General features: G+C 39.3%; 1 protein-coding gene across 2 annotated transcripts in view; it reads left to right on the top strand.

Moving 5' to 3' along the window:
- LOC145893791 (dynein axonemal heavy chain 5-like) overlaps positions 1–19088 on the top strand; it is a 44088-nt gene that overhangs the window by 17146 nt on the left and 7854 nt on the right. For both annotated transcript variants that reach the window (XM_082982131.1, XM_082982132.1), the window contains exons 23-68: positions 194–395; positions 741–976; positions 1226–1444; positions 1685–1790; positions 1994–2189; positions 2460–2607; positions 2837–2983; positions 3153–3298; positions 3757–3910; positions 4070–4233; positions 4629–4785; positions 5173–5385; positions 5787–6011; positions 6487–6659; positions 7002–7180; positions 7292–7440; positions 7644–7780; positions 8028–8124; positions 8336–8522; positions 8822–9031; positions 9324–9534; positions 9752–9965; positions 10097–10208; positions 10401–10544; positions 10660–10776; positions 10907–11040; positions 11358–11468; positions 11625–11747; positions 12150–12242; positions 12472–12636; positions 12960–13097; positions 13275–13393; positions 13718–13924; positions 14216–14355; positions 14538–14677; positions 14816–14950; positions 15020–15143; positions 15452–15609; positions 15900–16016; positions 16239–16421; positions 16736–16935; positions 17161–17359; positions 17698–17865; positions 18208–18327; positions 18529–18742; positions 18931–19034. In XM_082982131.1, the coding sequence (XP_082838257.1) occupies positions 194–395; positions 741–976; positions 1226–1444; positions 1685–1790; positions 1994–2189; positions 2460–2607; positions 2837–2983; positions 3153–3298; positions 3757–3910; positions 4070–4233; positions 4629–4785; positions 5173–5385; positions 5787–6011; positions 6487–6659; positions 7002–7180; positions 7292–7440; positions 7644–7780; positions 8028–8124; positions 8336–8522; positions 8822–9031; positions 9324–9534; positions 9752–9965; positions 10097–10208; positions 10401–10544; positions 10660–10776; positions 10907–11040; positions 11358–11468; positions 11625–11747; positions 12150–12242; positions 12472–12636; positions 12960–13097; positions 13275–13393; positions 13718–13924; positions 14216–14355; positions 14538–14677; positions 14816–14950; positions 15020–15143; positions 15452–15609; positions 15900–16016; positions 16239–16421; positions 16736–16935; positions 17161–17359; positions 17698–17865; positions 18208–18327; positions 18529–18742; positions 18931–19034 (7335 nt within the window). The remainder of the gene's footprint in view (positions 1–193; positions 396–740; positions 977–1225; positions 1445–1684; positions 1791–1993; positions 2190–2459; positions 2608–2836; positions 2984–3152; positions 3299–3756; positions 3911–4069; positions 4234–4628; positions 4786–5172; positions 5386–5786; positions 6012–6486; positions 6660–7001; positions 7181–7291; positions 7441–7643; positions 7781–8027; positions 8125–8335; positions 8523–8821; positions 9032–9323; positions 9535–9751; positions 9966–10096; positions 10209–10400; positions 10545–10659; positions 10777–10906; positions 11041–11357; positions 11469–11624; positions 11748–12149; positions 12243–12471; positions 12637–12959; positions 13098–13274; positions 13394–13717; positions 13925–14215; positions 14356–14537; positions 14678–14815; positions 14951–15019; positions 15144–15451; positions 15610–15899; positions 16017–16238; positions 16422–16735; positions 16936–17160; positions 17360–17697; positions 17866–18207; positions 18328–18528; positions 18743–18930; positions 19035–19088) is intronic.

Below are 19088 nucleotides of genomic sequence, written 5' to 3'. Positions count from 1 at the left end.
GGAAAGCTTTCTATAGTATGGTCAGCCGAGTGTGTCGCACAACATTGCTAATTATTTATATTACCTTCAAATATCGGATGTAACTTTAATAAACGAGTGAATTCATGGCAGGTTGCGTCATACAACCACCGACACACCAATATATGACTCAAGTCTACTTAGAACGACATCTAATCCCTATATTTCACTACAGGAAGTTCAAAACGTGTTGGCGGACTTTGAGCGCTACCACCACGTGTGGAAGCTTGACATGGAAGTTGTGAAGGAAGATTTACTCCAACGTTCACCGACTGTGGATGAGTTTGAAACCAACATCCTCTCTTACAAAGCTCTCATAGATCAAATCAACGGCGAACCTCAGTTTCTCGTGGTCGGATCCATTGCACTTTTCACAGGTACAGTTTTAATTGTTGTTTCGTCATGAACAGAAAAGTTTTGTCTGAAGTTGGTTATGATGTCGTGCTCGACATGAAACGGAAATAATATTCTAAACTAATCTTTAAATTTGGTCGCACCATCGGAACTTAACCTCTTAAACTTGAGTAAGAGAGATTAATATTCGTTTGAATTGACTCCAAAGATAATTTGATCACGGGATCCTGCTGAAAATATTTCCCATCCATTCAAATTGTGTGAAAAACACACGGTTACCATAACAACCGCACGCGACTCTGCTTCCATCCAAACTAAAGAAGAATCATCGTTTATTTCGTAATAATTATCATTGTGTCCCAACGCAGAGGAGCTGAAGTTGGCGTTGACCACGGAGTGTAAGAACTGGATGGATTTCTATGGGAAACAATGCAACTTCAAATACCGATCTAAGATGGAGGAAATCTTCACATTTATTGATGACGTATCGAAGAGGATGAGTCGACCTGTGAAGGATTTGGATGACGTTCGTATTGTGATGGGGAGTCTGCGGGAAATTCGTGAACGTCAGATTGACATTGACATGATGATTTCTCCAATTGAGGTGAGGCAAAGTGACAAACATTCGGTTGCCACAAAGGGGATTCTTGAGAGAAAGTGATTCTAATGTGGCGAAAAATGTTTGTGAAACAAAAGTAAAGTGGTTGTGAACAAAGGGTTGGGACCAAACATTGTAGTGAAGACATTATTCGGACAAATAACCTGAAAACAATTACAGGAGTGCACATCATTCCGATCTAAGCGATGATGCATTTTAAAACTAATATTTAATCCTTTCTCATTGTATGGTCAGACATGTTATTCAATTCACAACAAATTTGATCTCCCAATCGCAAAAGAAGAATCCGAACGGGTCGACACGCTTCGCTACACATGGGAGAAAGTGCTGAGTCAGGCTACCGAATACCAACATCAGCTCGGGGAAATTCAACCGAGTTTCAGGGGAGGGTTAATCAGCAATATTGAGACATTCCAAGTTGATTGCAGATTTTTCTTTGATGATTACGAACAAGTGAGTGATAATTTTGATGCTTATAGAAAATTAAATGGTCGTTGGTACAAAATATGCTTTAAAACCAACATTTTTCTGAAACTTTAAGTTGACATAATTAGCAAAATTTATGCCATGTGTCCGACAGTTTTGCTGCTACACCGACAATTATTCATTCCATTATATTTTTTTCATTACATTGAAGTTTGTGCTGGTTACTTTAAAAATACCTTTGTACAAAATTGATTATTTCATGTTAAGGACGGACCAATGGTAGCGGGCGTCCCACCCCAGGAAGCAAGCGATCGTCTCATTATATTCCAGAATCGCTTCGACACAATCTGGCGGAAGTACATCACTTACTCTGGTCAGTTTCCCAACCAACATTCAAAACTTTACTAAATATTCATTAAACCCTGCGGGACGTGGTCGTGGAATCACGATATTTTGATCGGCTCAGTTATTATTTGCCGGATGGTAGAGTTTTCCTGTTATATTGTTGATTTAAATTGTGTTTTTTTGGTCATGGTTTTTCGTAAATCGATCACAAAATATTTCCTACACTTTCAGGTGGGGAGGAATTATTCGGTTTGCCGATCACTCAGTACCCAGAGTTACACGAGATCAGAAGACAACTGAACCTTTCACAGAAACTTTACGGACTTTACAACAATGTGATCGAAACTGTTAACAGTTACTACGACATCTTGTGGTCGGAAATTAACATAGATAAGATTAATGACGAACTGAGCGAATTCCAGAACAGGTAGATCTTAAAACAACACTAAATGCCAATTTTCCATGTAGTTAGGTCTCGGTTGCCCAGTTTCAAGCTACAATTATTTTTGTTTTTATTTGTTGATAGACTTTTAAATGTCCACATTCACTTGTACATAAATCATGTAAGTAAGCATTAGACTACCCACAGTATATTGGGTAAAAGTTACATGGTCAACCCAAGCCCTTAAGGCGTTTTCAAGGCTTCCACCAAATGTTATCTTAACACCAGAATTAAAATACTTTGAATTATGTGAAGATGTCGAAAGCTTCCTAAAGCATTAAGAGAATGGCAAGCATTCCTAGACCTGAAGAAAACGATTGACGACTTCAGTGAAACCTGTCCTTTACTGGAACTCATGTCAAACAAAGCTATGAAGGAACGACACTGGGAGAGGATTGCAAACGTGTGTTTACTTTGTAGAAGTTTAAACAAAGAATTTGCATTGAAATATCTATCTCTTGTTTTAAAATGTGAAACACTGCAACATATTAAAATCTAATGACAAAAAGCACAAAATAATAATGTTTGCTGGATATGACGGTAAATACTGCAATATTGAAGTGCGTACAATACAGATGGAACCAGCTACGTGTTAATATACAGCACATAAGCATAAAGATGATAATATTCAGGTGACAAAGCATGATTTTGATGTTGAGAACGATACGTTCACCCTCCGAGGCATTATGGAAGCCCCTCTTCTAACTTACAAAGAGGACATTGAGGATATTTGCATCGCCGCCGTGAAGGAAAGAGATATTGAGGCAAAACTTAAACAGGTGAAGCAATTACTCGGTTATTACGTTGAATATTCTTCCACTTGTCAATGGTTATTGTTTCTAAATAATCAGTGGAAACATTTTAAATGCTTGAAAGTTTGATACAGCGTGTGTAAGCGTAAACTTTGATACGGCGTGTGTAAGATTGAATATGAACATTGTGTTGCAGGTGATCGCTGAGTGGGACGGTCATGAGTTCGTCTTCGCGTTGTTCAAGAATAGAGGCGAGCTACTCCTGCGTGGAGATCACACAGGGGAAATAGTAACAGCAATTGAAGACAGTCTCATGATATTGAGCTCATTGCTAAGCAACAGGTGTGAACACAAAACCAATGTTTTACTGTTTGAAGAACTTGGTCGGTTTTAGAATGCCAAATATAATCGTTTTGTGCAGATTAGATTAGTTGTCAAATGTTTACAATCTGTGTGTTTCTTTGGCAGATTAATCGATCCTGTCGATTACTTCAATAAGAAACTCCCCGTTTATCAACGTTAATAAATTATCGTGATATTAAAAACTATTATAAATATTAAAACTATTCAAACTGATGATGGGATAAGTTCTTGCCGAAACGTTTTTTTAAAGTGACAATGTTAACAACAGTATGGGCCAGTCTTTTTATTCTCAGTATTTTGAATATATGTTATAGTTTGAGTCACAACGAGCACTAAACTGTGAAAAAAATCTTGTTTTTTTGCCGCTTTCCACTATAGTTTTGATGAATATTTTCCTCCTTCAACTACAAACGTAACAATGAGTTTTAATTGTTCAGATACAACGCTCCGTTCCGCCCCCGCATACAGAAGTGGGTAAAAGATTTGACAAACACCACAGAAATCATAGAAAACTGGATGGCCGTCCAGAATTTGTGGGTTTATCTCGAGGCTGTCTTTGTCGGTGGAGATATCGCAAAACAACTTCCCAAGGTAACTTTGTTTAGGCAGTTTTTAAGCCCTAGATTGTTTTAAAATGACTTTATATATTATAATTTAATTAGTTTGCATCAGCACTTGTTTTAGTTTGTTCAAAATCATTTAATAACTGCGAAACCTTAGCCTTAACTTTTGAGGCAATTTGCTTTGAAGGAAGCGAAGAGGTTTTCAGGAATCGACAAATCGTGGGTTCGAATCATGACAAGAGCTCACGAAACATCCAAGGTTGTTCCTTGTTGTGTTGGAGACGAAACTCTTCAACAACTTCTTCCACATCTCCTAGAACAACTCGAACTTTGCCAGAAGTCGTTGACTGGGTGAGAATTTACGGCATTCCCACGTGATTCCCACATGATTTCCACGATATTCCCACGTGATTTCCTCGTGATTCCCACGTGATTTCCTTGTGATTCCCACGTGATTTTCACGTGCACGAAAAGGTTTAACATTCGAAAATACCAATGTCTGTTTGAAAGAAGAACTCGCGTCAATATCTTTATATTTGACAATTATCTTAAACAAGAATAAGTTTGAATTTTAACCACTAATGACAATACGAATGCTGTGATCGAAAACGTAGTTGGGCTGCTTAGCTTTAACATGTGGTTGCGTGAATCACTTCCACGTTGCCCTTAATCGATAACTTAACATCAAAGAAACAGTGGCCATCTGTCTGCAGCTTATACATAACAACAAAGTGTTTGAATGTTAGTTACCTCGAGAAGAAGCGACTCCTATTTCCCCGGTTCTTCTTCGTTTCCGATCCCGCTCTACTTGAGATCCTCGGGCAAGCCAGCGACTCCCATACGATCCAAGCTCACTTACTCAACGTCTTCGATAATATCAAGACTGTCCGATTCCACGACAAGGTAAGAAAATTAATCAACACAATGTTTTTGCCTTTGAAGCAGGAGAATCATAATTATATGAGAGCTACAATGTTCACTGCTTTGCCTTAAATTCTCTGATCAGTGTTGCTGGTGAATATAGTTCTGGTCAGACTATAAACAGGCACAGATTTTTCCACTTTGTGGTACTTTTCAGTCTTTTTCGTTGGACATGCGTAAAAGAAAATTGAGGTTCGCTTGTGACGTGAAAGTCTATATGTCAGCGTTATTAGGATTTGAAATTAAGATCTGAAATTTAGGGAATGTACCATGTGGTGAAGTACCTTGTGGTTGAGCAATATTTTATTTATTTGAAATAACAAACTATCACAACACAAGTACACTCTCACTTCATACATCTTATTGCAGTTCTACGATCGGATTTTGGCAATTTCATCAAAGGAAGGCGAGACTGTCGACCTCGTACAGCCAGTGTTGGCGGAAGGTAATGTGGAAATATGGCTTCAACATCTTCTCGACAAATCCCGTCTCTCTGTACACGGTATTATACGAACCGCATACATGGCCATCCAGGACCCGAGCTTCAACCTCATCGACTTCCTCAACACTTTTCCTGCCCAGGTATCAAATCATTCACAACTTTCACAGCAAATTAATTAATTTATCTCTAATTTTATTCAGTAAACACTTTTATGAGGTTTTAAATTTGATATTCCTTACTCATAATTGGACTTGACCTATAATCAAATCTTTGCCAATCAATAATTTTCTAAATATACCATTTCTTACCAATTTGTTGCATAAAATTAGCCTTAACTGTTTGTTGTTAAGAAACCCTTAAAAACGTTAGTATAAGTTTTTGAAGGGGTTCTTAACTCGTTTTGCAAATTATTAATGCCAGCAAGTCACCTACAGAAAACGATTTAAAAAAATTCTACTTTTATATCTGGACGCTTGTTTTACCACAATTTCCGTTCTTCCAACTCTCAATCGATGAAAATTTAAAATGTTTCCTTCCGCAGGTGGGCGTGCTTGGCATCCAACTTCTTTGGACCCGAGATTCAACCGATGCTCTCACAAACGCTAAGTACGACAGGAAAGTGATGCAGAACACAAACCAAGCTTTCCTCAGCCTCCTCAACAAACTGATTGGAATGACGACCAAGGATTTAAGTCCTGTGGAGAGAACCAAGTATGAAACTCTGATCACCATCCACGTCCACCAGAGGGACATCTTCGACGAACTGGTGAGTTTCTTCCCGCGGTTGGCAACAGTTGTCAAGCGCCCGACCCGTATACCAAGAAGAAAATCGGGATTTTTGACCTGAATATCCTGGGTTCAAATCCCGGTGTGGTCAATATTTCCACACCGAGGTTTTCCAGCATGATATCGGGGGACTCTTGGTTGCTAACAGAAACTAATGAGTCACTCGTTGAACATTTTATCACAAAATAGTCAAGTTAGTCGAAAAATAAGATTTGAGTTTAGTCGCTTGTAGATACGATTTTTTTTGTTACAAAGTATCGTTAACTGCAGCTGTTGCGAGGAATTCACATAAGGATTGCAAAATAAATTTTTGAAACGTAGATTATCATTTTAGACCAGGTTGTTTCGAATTAGTGAGAATATTTTCAGAGGAATTTTCATCTTTACTTTGCAATGTGTCGTGTTGACACCCATCAAGTTTTCTGTTGCGATCTAAAACCTTTCTTCCCTCTCAGGCCAAACTCCACATAAAGAGTCCGACCGACTTTGAGTGGCAAAAACAATGCCGTTTTTACTTCGAGGAAGATCAGGACAAAACCATCACAAAGATAACTGATGTCAACTTCATTTATCAGAACGAATTTCTTGGTTGCACTGAAAGGCTTGTCATCACGCCGCTCACTGACAGGTGTGAAAAGCTTTTCTGTGTGTTGGTCCGGGGTGCATGTATACGGGTTGGAAATATTTGTACATTCAGACACAAATATTTAATAATATGTAAATATTCCCAATGTTTCTTTGAGTTCACGCTTGTGAGATAAGTTAAATGTATTTAAAAAAAAAACACCACAGCTCCTCACAGCACCACAAGCAGTAGCAACAGACTGCAAGGTCAAAGCCATGTACACTGAAAAAAGGCAAAATCATTGGTGCATGACATTGTGTGTTATTTCTTTTGAGGAGGGGGAACCACCTGGACATAATAGTTTAACAATTTCCTGGCAGTTTTGTGTATTTTTTATTTCCACAGATGTTACATCACCCTAGCACAAGCCCTTGGTATGAGTATGGGGGGAGCACCCGCTGGGCCGGCTGGGACAGGAAAGACGGAAACGACGAAAGATATGGGGAAGGCCCTCGGGAAATACGTTGTGGTTTTCAATTGTTCAGATCAGATGGACTTCCGGGGGTTGGGGAGGATCTTTAAAGGTGAGACGAAGATCATAATCAAAACAAATTATTTATTATAATAGCCATGATAATAATTAACGTTGACCGACGTAGTGGTCCGGATCAGAGATTTAAGACTGGCAATTTTAGGTTTGGCGCAATCCGGATCATGGGGGTGCTTCGATGAATTCAACAGAATCGAACTTCCCGTTTTATCCGTGGCGGCACAGCAGATCGCCGTAGTTCTTCAAGCCAAGAAAGAGAGAAAGAAGAAGTTCATTTTCACCGATGGTGACGAGGTAAGTACAGACATACAACTGTGTTTTCCCTCAACATTTCAACTTTTTTTTGAAACGATTTATCTAACAAGACTATACTCCCAATACGTTTTGTCAACATATTGCACAATGCAAGTGTGGCCAGGATTTCGGCATCTGTTTTGAACATACTGAATTACCTAAATATTTGTAAATTCTAATTTAAACAAAAAACATTTTTCCAGGTTTTGTTGAATCCGGAGTTCGGAATTTTCCTCACGATGAACCCCGGATACGCAGGAAGACAAGAACTCCCAGAAAACTTGAAGATTCACTTCCGTAACGTTGCTATGATGGTTCCGGACCGACAAATTATCATCAGGTAATCCCAACATCACGACTCAGTTAGTTTGGATATTTTGGTTGACATTTTTTCCTTGTTTTATTTCAACTGAGATAAATTTACGCATGGAAATCGCATAAATCCAACTCGAAACATTTTTTTAATTCAATATTGCAGTTTTTTGTAAAACCCACTAATGTCCTGAGAATAAAGAAACTGTTCCATACTGTTAAAAACATTGACATGTTTTGTTTATTTAAAACCACTTCATATGTGATGTTTGCAGAGTAAAACTTGCCGCTGTCGGTTTCATCGACAACATTGTCCTCGCTCGAAAGTTTTATATTCTCTATACATTATGCGAAGAACAACTCACTAAACAGGTAGGAGGCAAGTTGTGTGAACTGGGGGTCATGATATTGAAGGGTGGAGTTGGTGAAAGTGTGATAGATCAGTGAGAACTTGACACAACATACCTTCGTCAACCCACGACAGAGGCGAATTATTACGCGTTATGTAATTTGTCTTCGAACATAATTTTCGCCAAAGATTGATTTACGACAAGTTAATTTTAAGAACCATCATTACCTTAAGGTTCATTACGACTTCGGGTTGCGGAATATTCTCTCAGTGCTGCGAACTTTGGGGGCAGCGAAGCGGGCGAACCCTGATGACACGGAAAGTATGACTGTGATGAGAGTGCTGAGGGATATGAACCTTTCGAAGTTGATCGATGAGGACGAGCCATTATTCCTCTCCCTCATTGGAGATTTATTCCCAGGTATAATTGGGTGATCACTGAACATACTGTGAGTCACATCTCGAGGTACTTCAAAATTAATTCATGAACAACAAGCCATGTGTATTTATATAACCGTGGCACTTCCACACATATAACCGTGGCACTTCCACACACAAACATAACATGCTTCGCTGTGCGCAACCTCACGATTTCTATTGCCACTCCGTAAGTGGAGGCAAATAAATGTTTTTCTCGCCAACCCTGTAGGAATGAAAAACTCCACAAATCTCCACAAATCTTCACAAATCTCCACTCAAACCGAAAATATATTTACTCAGGAATTAGTCTCGACAAAGGGGGTTACCCGGATCTTGAAGCGGCGATCAAGAATCGCGTTGAAGAATCGGGACTCGTTCACCATCCTCCGTGGGTCCTCAAGGTCATCCAGCTCTTCGAGACGCAGAGAGTGAGACACGGGATGATGGCTCTTGGTCCGAGTGGAGGAGGAAAGACTTGCTGCATCCACGTCCTCATGAAGGCGATGACAGGTTCGTCTTCTTCCAACGTTTGTACTTAATTGCCAACAAAAAATCACATGTGATAATGGTAAAGGTTTAAATACGGGTGTTCAAAAATCTTTGTCTTTGTAATTGAAAGCGTGATTATGTGATGTAAGCGATATATCGACAACGTGATATTGAGTCCGGGATTTCAGCGTTTTTTTTTAGCTAACTTTTGTATTCATAAATACATATTGCAATACATGATTTTGCACCTTTGTATGTTTTCTTGTGGTTGCAATCGGTCTACTTATACCTAACAGTTGTTTTTCATCGTCAGATTGTGGCGAACCGCACAGAGAAATGAGAATGAACCCAAAGGCTATCACTGCCCCCCAGATGTTTGGACGGCTTGACGTGGCAACAAATGATTGGACGGATGGAATCTTTAGCACACTCTGGCGGCGAACTTTGCGCTCCAAGAAAGGGGAGCATGTCTGGTTGGTCTTGGATGGACCAGTAGATACGATATGGATTGAGAATTTAAACAGGTGATAATGGCTGGTTTCTTCCAAGCTCCATAAACTGAAACAGACGATTTATGTCATCATTTATAGTGGCGTTTCATTGAAAAAAACATGCCATTTATACATGCCATTCTTACATGCCATTCTTACATGCCATTCATACATGCCATTCATACATGCATTCATACATGCCTGTCAATTTGACATGTTAATGTTGACATCCGTATCTGTTTATCAACAGCGTCCTTGATGACAACAAGACGTTGACTCTGGCTAACGGAGACCGCATCCCCATGGCTCCGAATTGCAAAATTATCTTCGAACCTCATAATATTGACAACGCATCTCCAGCAACAGTGTCTAGGAATGGGATGGTTTTCATGAGTTCGTCCGTACTCGACTGGAGTCCAATACTAAGGGCTTGGCTTAAGACCAGGCCGAACACAGAAGCTTCTGTAAGTTACCAGCACGAAACCAATAAGCTTTGAAACGCTTGCTTTAGTATTTATTTTGATTGACAGACTTAGTGAAGTTTGTGTTTTTCTGTCGCGCATTCGTCCCCTTGCACCGTTTATCTTATCCTCAGATTATCCTGGGATTGTTTGAGGGAAGTTTTTCGGCTGTATATCGTTATGCTACACAGAACCTGATCTTTAAAATGGATGTTCTTGAAGCTTTCATCATTCGTCAGTGCATTGGTAAGATTTTCATAAAACGTCAATATTCATAAATCATGTCCATGTTTTCTTGCAATATGAGTCAATTTGCCGTCAGAACTTTGTCCTCCGAATTAGGAGTAAATCCGTTGTTACGTTTCCACTTTCAACAATATTTTATATGCGGTGAAAGAAGTGCTTTTTTGCAAAGCTTCATATAAGTGTTGTACACAGTGCTGATGGATGGCCTGATAACTCATGATAAACGGGAAGCAAACAAAGGTCATCTGAACAAGATCTACGTCTTCACGTTGATGTGGAGTGTGGGAGCTCTCCTTGAACTCGAAGACAGGAGAAAACTACAGGATTTTATGACAGGTATTAGAAGTTGTGACTTTCTGATCTTACTTAATTCAAATCTCTTCCCATAAATAATTAATATAATTCGATTAAACTGACGATATCAATACGATGTTTGTCGTGTGGTTTCCAGAAACAACCGAGCTTGAATTGGATTTACCCCATATTAATGATGGTTCTGACGACACCATATTTGATTACATGGTGAACGACGAAGGAAAGTGGGTCCACTGGTCCACCAAAGTTTCAGGTAGGAGTCTAAGGGAAGTTCTTAGTTAAAATGTTGTTCCTTGTGAAATCAAGTCAACAAATCTGGTTCAGTGCTGCGATGGTCTTAAAACTTGAAATCGTACGCGTGAGTTAAGTTGTTGTATTCCCAGAGTACATTTACCCTCCGGACTCAACACCTGAATACGGATCCATTCTGGTTCCAAACGTGGACAACGTGAGAAGTGATTTCCTGATCAACACTTGCGCCAAACAAGGAAAGGGGGTTTTGCTGATTGGGGAGCAGGTAAAACAGAAATATAGAGAGGAAAACTTTCAGGAAGTATCATCAAACCCCTCTCACGTTTGTGTTTACCACTTGCATGTGTCGCTCAAACTTATCACTGCTATAAGCGACTTGTCCTCAATTGTCAATATTCTTTATCTTCGTATGACATCATAATGAGTTTTGTCGACATTGCCCAGTTGGCCATTTTTTCCGAAAATTCGGAGCGAGATCTAAAAAATCAAGTTCTTGGTGAGGTTTGAACTCATGACCCTTGGCTTAGTAGAACTTAGTTAACAACTAAGGATATTTTGTCACATTCTTGTTCCCCTCCCCAGGGCACGGCGAAGACAGTGATGGTGAAAGGTTTCATGTCCGCTTACAACCCAGAGGAACATCTCTCAAAGAACATGAACTTCTCAAGCGCCACGACCCCCATGATGTTCCAGGTTGGTATTTTCCTCACGTATTTTATTGCTACAGTAAGAACATAAACCGATTTAACCCATATCAAAAACTGTATTTAAATCAGATTTTGAAATCTCTATGGTGGAGAAATATATATTTTTGTTCTTTAAAGCAACAGAATATGTTTGTAATAACAGCGGACGATTGAGAGTTACCTGGAAAAACGTATGGGAAGTACTTACGGTCCTCCAGCAGGTAAGAAGATGACCGTCTTCGTCGACGACATCAATATGCCTGTCATCAACGAGTGGGGAGATCAGGTAAAATATTTATTTGGTTCTATCAACATTTGTTGATTGATTCTGGAAATCATTCCCCATTCTGTTGCAACTGACCCTGACTATTCCCACTGTGTGTATTTAAGCCACATTAACAGAAAGGTTTATTTCATGCTAAAATCTGTCAGTCTTGGTATGGTAGACACATATATTTCGCTTCTGTAACAAGCATCCTCACTGTCTATAAAAACAATACAAGAAGTGAGTAAAATTAAAAAGGCTCATCACTACCTCACAACACTCCCTGCACACAATTAAAACCTCGCACCTTATTTTATATTCTTATATTATATTAAAATTATAATGCTAGTAGGTTGAAAAGTCCGGTTCCGCACCAATTATGCTGCGATTCTTCTTAAGTAACTCCATGTCACGTGATTGCAGATAACCAATGAGATCGTCCGACAATTGATGGAAACGAGCGGTTTCTACAACTTGGACAAACCTGGAGATTTTACGAATGTTGTCGACATGCAGGTGAGCTCTTGTATAATACGTGTGAATATATCGCCCACAATTGTTTGTCATTCTAGTCATACTTTCATGGCTGTAGAGTGAACTAGAAACTCCAATGTCTTTGAAAAAACATAAAATGTTAAATTTCTTGCAAAACTAAAAATAAAATATCTTTGCCAAAGAAGCAACGACCATTTGTAATACATCCTACGTTTGACACGAAGTGATCTTTAATCTTCATGAACCCCAGTTTATCGCTGCCATGATTCACCCTGGAGGAGGTCGTAACGATATACCACAGCGCCTCAAGCGGCAGTTTGCTATGTTCAACTGCACTCTTCCATCCAATTCTTCAATTGACAAAATCTTCGGGGTTATCGGGCGAGGTCATTTCTGTTCACAACGAGGATTCAATGTAAGTTTACCAAAAGCTGTGTTTAAAGATGTGATGTAATCCAAGAGCTACCCAAAAATATTTTATCAATTGAAATAAAATCTAGTTTAAGTAAAATACACCCGCACTATAATTTTAAACATGATAAACACGACTACTTGTGAGTAAACTACTAAAAATACTGCAAAAGCGAATACAAAATTTTACAACTATTTGTTGTTTTTAACTTTTGCGCAAAAATATCGAACCACCTAAATTAAAATTTCGTAAAAACTTCATATTATTCTGTGGTTCAAAAAAACCTGACTTGATAGCGATACGATACCGTGAACTTTTGACCTCAGGCTGAAGTTCAAGATCTTCTCTCCCTCCTCGTTCCGCTCACCCGGAAATTGTGGCAAGCAACCAAGATTAAAATGTTGCCAACCCCGGCTAAGTTTCACTACGTTTTTAATCTACGAGATTTGAGCAGGATCTGGCAGGTTGGGATGCTGAACATTTCTATAACAACCTTGTTTGTGTATTTAATGAATATTTCAATATAGTTTGTTCCAAAAACTTTGAGAAACATGGAATCTTCGTGGTTATTGTATTTGTCTGGAGCTGCGTGACATAAACCTGATGCAATGACATTTTGTTGAATCCTGATTGTTTTTAAGGGAATGCTGAAAGCTATAAGTGATGTTGTGGTTGGGATGGAAGATCTCATTCAACTGTGGAGACACGAATGCACTCGAGTCATTGCTGATCGTTTCACAAATCAAGAAGACAGAACTTGGTGAGTTGAAAACATTTCTCAGTGCCAACAAACTCTATGTGAAGTTCACAACGATTTATCTCAGGATGGTACAGGAATTTTTGATTCGTGCAGGAAAAATTTAGTGCATTTCCATAAAAACAAAACAGTTTCGGAACACGTTTTTTTTACATTCCTTCCACCTTTAAAAACCTTTTTCATCTCTCCGCACATTTTGCATTTTTTCGTCAAATAACAAAAGGAATCATGAAAGATTCTTGTGAAAACCTTCAAATATCAAGTCCAGCAACCAAATTATCAAAAACGAAACATTCAATTTTAAAGTTTTTATTACGTCATCATCAGGTTCGACAAGGCGATGACGTCACTCGTAGGTAGTGAACTCGGGGAAGATCACGAGACGATAATGAAGAAGGAGGAACCCTACTTCGTGGACTTTCTCCGGGAGCCTCCGGAGCCAACTGGAGACGAACCGGAAGATTTTGATTTTTCCGCTCCCAAGATCTACGACCCAATCCCTTCGTTTGATTTCTTGCAGGAAAAGTTAATCAGGTAACAAAAATTGTCGTTTGACGTCATTGACGATGATGTCATGCGTGGGTTTAGCATGTGGGAAAACGCCAAATCTGATAGTTACAGAGCAAACAATTCATGTGATCCTAAGGCAGATGGTCGCCTGACTCGGTAACCTCCAAGGTTTTATCGGTGCCATTTTAACTTTTGCATGTATAATTCATTTACTTTGTGGTCTTTTACGCAAAACAAACGATTTGATTGAAAATATTATCTTAAAATTCCTACACTTGTTTGAGAACTTTTTATTATTGCCCACATATTTTGCAGTTACATGGAAAGCATGAACGAAACTATCCGAGGTTCGAAGATGGATCTCGTCTTCTTCCAGGATGCGATGATCCACCTGGTAAAGATCTCTCGGATCATCGCAACTCCAAGAGGAAACGCTCTTCTTGTTGGAGTTGGAGGTGTGTGATATGATTTATTGCATTGTAACATGTTTCATTGAAAAGTGAAATGTTCTATTGCATTGTGACACGTTCTATTGGATTGTGACATGTTCCATTGCATTGTGATATGTTCCATTGCATTGTGACATGTTCTTTTGCATTGTGACATGTTCTATTGTAATGGGATTGCATTAATTTAGGTTCTGGAAAGCAGAGTTTGACAAGACTGGCATCCTTCATCGCCGGATACACAAGCTTTCAAATCACATTGTCACGTTCTTACAATACCAGCAACCTCATGGACGACCTCAAGGTTCTCTACAGGAATACAGGACTCCATGTAAGTCATAAACTACAAGCTACTACTGTTAGCTAAAGAAATTCGTAATGATTAGTATCATGTGCCTGTAACATGGAAATCATATAAATGACCACGAGTTGGCAACGACTTTTTGATGCATCAGCTTTGTTAATCCAGGGCAAAGGCGTGACCTTCATTTTCACCGACAACGAGATCAAAGACGAATCTTTCCTCGAGTACATGAACAACGTTCTCTCATCCGGGGAAGTACCCAACCTTTTTGCCAGAGATGAGATGGATGAAATATTGCAGGTTGGTTTCAAACTTCACTCGCAGATAAAAGTTAAAAACGCAATGGGTAAAAAATATGATTTCCCACAGGAATTGATTCCGGTAATGAAGAAGGAGCACCCGCGCCACCCACCGACCCCTGAGAACTTGAACGAATATTTCATGACCAGAGTCCGACAAAATCTTCACGTTGTTTTATGTTTTTCTCCCGTTGGTAAGAAATTGGAACCAAACGACTGCGTCTGTTGAAACAGTTGCATGTCAAGATATTTAAAATGTATTTCCTGATGAAGTCTCGTCGCATGGCAGACGAAATGTTGTAACAATACAGCTCGTGTATTTTATGTCAGAAGAGCAGTACATTTTAAACTGCAATATGCGTGGCAGCAACAGGAATTTCATATTTGTCACGGAATTGGATTTAGAGTGAAATTTTTCCCCCGTAAATTGGTTCAAAACCCAACCCTTAGTTCTCACGTGAAATATAACTTCCATCTAAATACGTAATTTCTTTTACATCAGGCGAGAAATTCCGCAATCGCTCTCTCAAATTCCCTGCTCTGATATCGGGTTGTACGATGGATTGGTTCAGACGATGGCCGAAGGACGCCCTTATCGCAGTTTCAACGCATTTCCTTCACTCGTATGAAGTACAATGCTCCCCTGAAGTTAAAAAGCAGGTCGGTTAATTCCTAAACAAAACTGCATGATTGGTTGACGATATTACGCACACCAGTGCTGGATCAAAGTGTTGTATATTCCGTTGTAAACAAACCCTAACATCGTATTAAAACGTCTAATATGAAATATAAAAGAATCTTTATACGAAAATGGCGTGGAACCATGGAGGAAACTTTTGTTATTCACGAACCAATTTCCATTGAAGTTCAGTGACAAATTCACTTTTAACAAAATTTCTCATTGCATGAATTCAATCCAGTCATCGAGTGTTGAACGTGTTTGATTTCAGGTTCAGGAGGCGATGGGAACTTACCATGATGGGGTGGCAGAAAAATGTTCTGACTACTTCCAACGATACAGAAGATCCACCCACGTCACACCAAAGTCCTATCTGTCATTCATTCAGGTGACCTGAAGTTACCTTTAACTGTGAACTTTTTTTTATTACTGTGAACTTCGCAAAAAAACAACAAAGGCATGAAACTTCAATACAACACATTTAAACTTCAGAGCGTGATTTTTCCTCGTAGAGACTTTGCATTGAAAGTTTACCCCTAAATTTAAGTGCAAATTTTTACCACAACTTTTATTGTGGGTGACCTTTGTGTGACCTTGAACTTATGCTCAGGGTTACAAGGAAATTTACAGCGACAAGAAGGAAGAATTGAACGAACAATCGAACCGAATGAAACTTGGTCTTGAGAAGCTCCACGAAGCCGGACAATCTGTTGAAATCCTCAGCAAGGAGTTGGTTGAGAAGGAAAAGGAGCTGGAAGTCGCCAACAAACGAGCACAGACAATTCTCGAAGAGGTTTGCGTTTATTTTTATGGTTTGAATTATAGACTGTATATTTTCTAGCTATCTAGCCGCATCCAAATGGTCGCTTTGATACAATCTATGTTGTGCGCCTAACATTCCCATTAAAGTGACAAATACCTTTGTACAAATTTCAACACACAAATATCGCAGTGCTTTCTTTCATGTCAGTGTTGATGAAACTAATGTTTGTGAATTTACATTTAAACGAGTACATCTGATGGAGCCTTCTGCATAGCAACCGAAACGTTGGTGTTTGTAAACATTATTCCCAGATGAGCTTTTTAGTAATAATCACATTTATGAAGGTCACAAGTCAAGCTCACGCGGCTGAGAAAGTGAAGCAAGAAGTGCAGAAGGTAAAAGACAAAGCCGAGTCGATCGTGAACGCGATATCAGTCGACAAAGCAGCAGCCGAAGTAAAGTTGACCGCAGCTAAACCCGCATTGGAAGAAGCGGAAGCTGCATTGAAGACAATTCTCCCAAGCGACATCTCCACTGTGCGGAGGTCGGTATTTCCCATAGTGATCCTGGCGGTTTCTACTTCGGAAATATTTTGACTGAAATAAACTAAACGACTGTGAACCGTTTTGAATTATTACAAAAAACTCGTAGGACGTCAGAAGATATTTTGAATATCGTCAGCAGCATATCGTGGTTGCATATTTTTGTGTGTGTTAAAAATACGGTTGTCTGTAGATTTTTTCAAATGTTTTTTTCTGTTTCCATGAAGACTTGGACATCCTCCTCATCTCATCATGCGCATTATGGATTGTGTCCTCATCCTTCTTCAGAGGCGCCTTGATCCCGTTACCATGGATCCGGAGAAACCAACAATTAAACCATCCTGGGGTGAGTCCCTAAAAGTGATGACGGACGCCCAGTTCCTGAACAACCTTCAGAATTTCAACAAGGATTCGATTACAGACGAGGTAATCCCACTCATCACGATAAGTTCCATACACAGAATGTTGTGTTCAATGATTTAAGGAAGTCTTAAACCGCTGCAACGCCACTGAACAAATATGTTTTCCACAAAATTTTGTGTTCATTCTTACACAAAGGCATAAACTTTGTAATATTTACCCAAGCACACATTTAAGTGGAATTCTTACAGCGAAAAAAATGGAGAAAGAGCGAAACAATATTGCATGAAACCAAAAGCATGTTTATCGCCTTTGTAAAATATGTATTTTAGAAAAATTCGTGCTGTCAATTTACCTGTGAACAATAGTGTGGGCTTAACTTATGTGATTCCTGCATTCTTCAGATGGTTGAGTTGATGGAACCTTACTTCGAGTCCCCTGATTACAACATCGATGTGGCGAGACGAGTGTGTGGCAATGTAGCTGGTCTATGCTCGTGGACCAAAGCTATGGCAAACTTCTACGCAATCAACAAAGAGGTTTTGCCACTGAAAGCGAATCTGGCCGTTCAAGTAAGTTCATTACCGCCCAAATATGTTTAAGTTTGTCATAATTTGTTCATGCGTGAGTTTTTTTTAGATGATTTAATTTCTTCATCCAGTTGTCAGTTACTTACATATTATTTACTCATTGAAATGGAGATTGAGCCAGAGGTAGCAGTGACCTCTGTTGTAACTTTAAATTTTGTGCTGATTGTTAGGCACAGACGATACTTATTTTAGCGAAATATATTTTTCTTGGGTGAGAAAGTCGACTGATTTTAGCGGAATAAAAGTTTTCATGTTGCTTCACATTTAAATGGAACTGAATTTAAAATATTTTCGGTAACTAAGTTTAACCTCGTGGTTCCACAGGAAGGACGTTACAACATCGCAATGCAAGATTTAAAGAAAGCCGAATCCGAGCTTGAGGAGAAAGAGAAAGAGTTGGCGATTGTCCAAGCAAGATATGACGCTGCCATGAGAGAAAAACAGGTAATATTGGAATTAATTTAATCACACCCTGTGTGTTGATTGAAAGTCTAATTCAATATCCGTTGAACTTTCAAATTACTTGTGTGTATTGATGCCTTGTAGCTCAGATTCTGAAGTAAAGAGTTAAGAAACTGATGATGGAATCTCCCAGAACTTTCTGTTTAAATAAACGCTCACAACTTCCATCATTTTCCTGATCAGGAACTTGCAGCAAGTGCGGAAGCGTGCAGGAGGAAGATGCAGACAGCATCCTCCCTCATCAGTGTCCTCGGAGGAGAGAAGGAGAGGTGGACCGAACAGAGTCGGGAGTTTGCAGCTCAGATAAGAAGATTGGTCGGAGACGTTCTCATGGCAACAGCTTTCCTCTCGTACGCTGGTCCTTTTAACCAGGAATTCAGGAATGATCTCCTCTCAGGTGACAAACACAGACAGCAACAATTATATTTAAAAGCAAACGTTTCTACAGGGTCAATACAATGCTTGTATCAACAGGAAAATGTAAATGCCTATTTCAATCCAACCCTTGTTTTTCAGTGAGCCATATGCATAGCAAGCACGCTACTGAACAATCTTTATTTACATTGCTTAAACTTTCCTTTACAGAGTGGCAGAGTGAAATGAAGAGAAGGCGAATACCCTACAGCGACGGATTAAACCTCATCGATATGCTGACTGAGTCGGCCACAATAACGGAATGGAATTTACAGGTTAGTTTGACTGTGTTTGTTAGGCATGTTTTTGAGTGTAACTTCCTTTAAAAC

This window comes from Ascidia mentula, chromosome 3 (genome assembly GCF_947561715.1).
Source record: "Ascidia mentula chromosome 3, kaAscMent1.1, whole genome shotgun sequence".
Classification (NCBI taxonomy): Eukaryota; Metazoa; Chordata; class Ascidiacea; order Phlebobranchia; family Ascidiidae; genus Ascidia; species Ascidia mentula.
This window is presented reverse-complemented; position numbering and strand designations above follow the sequence as displayed.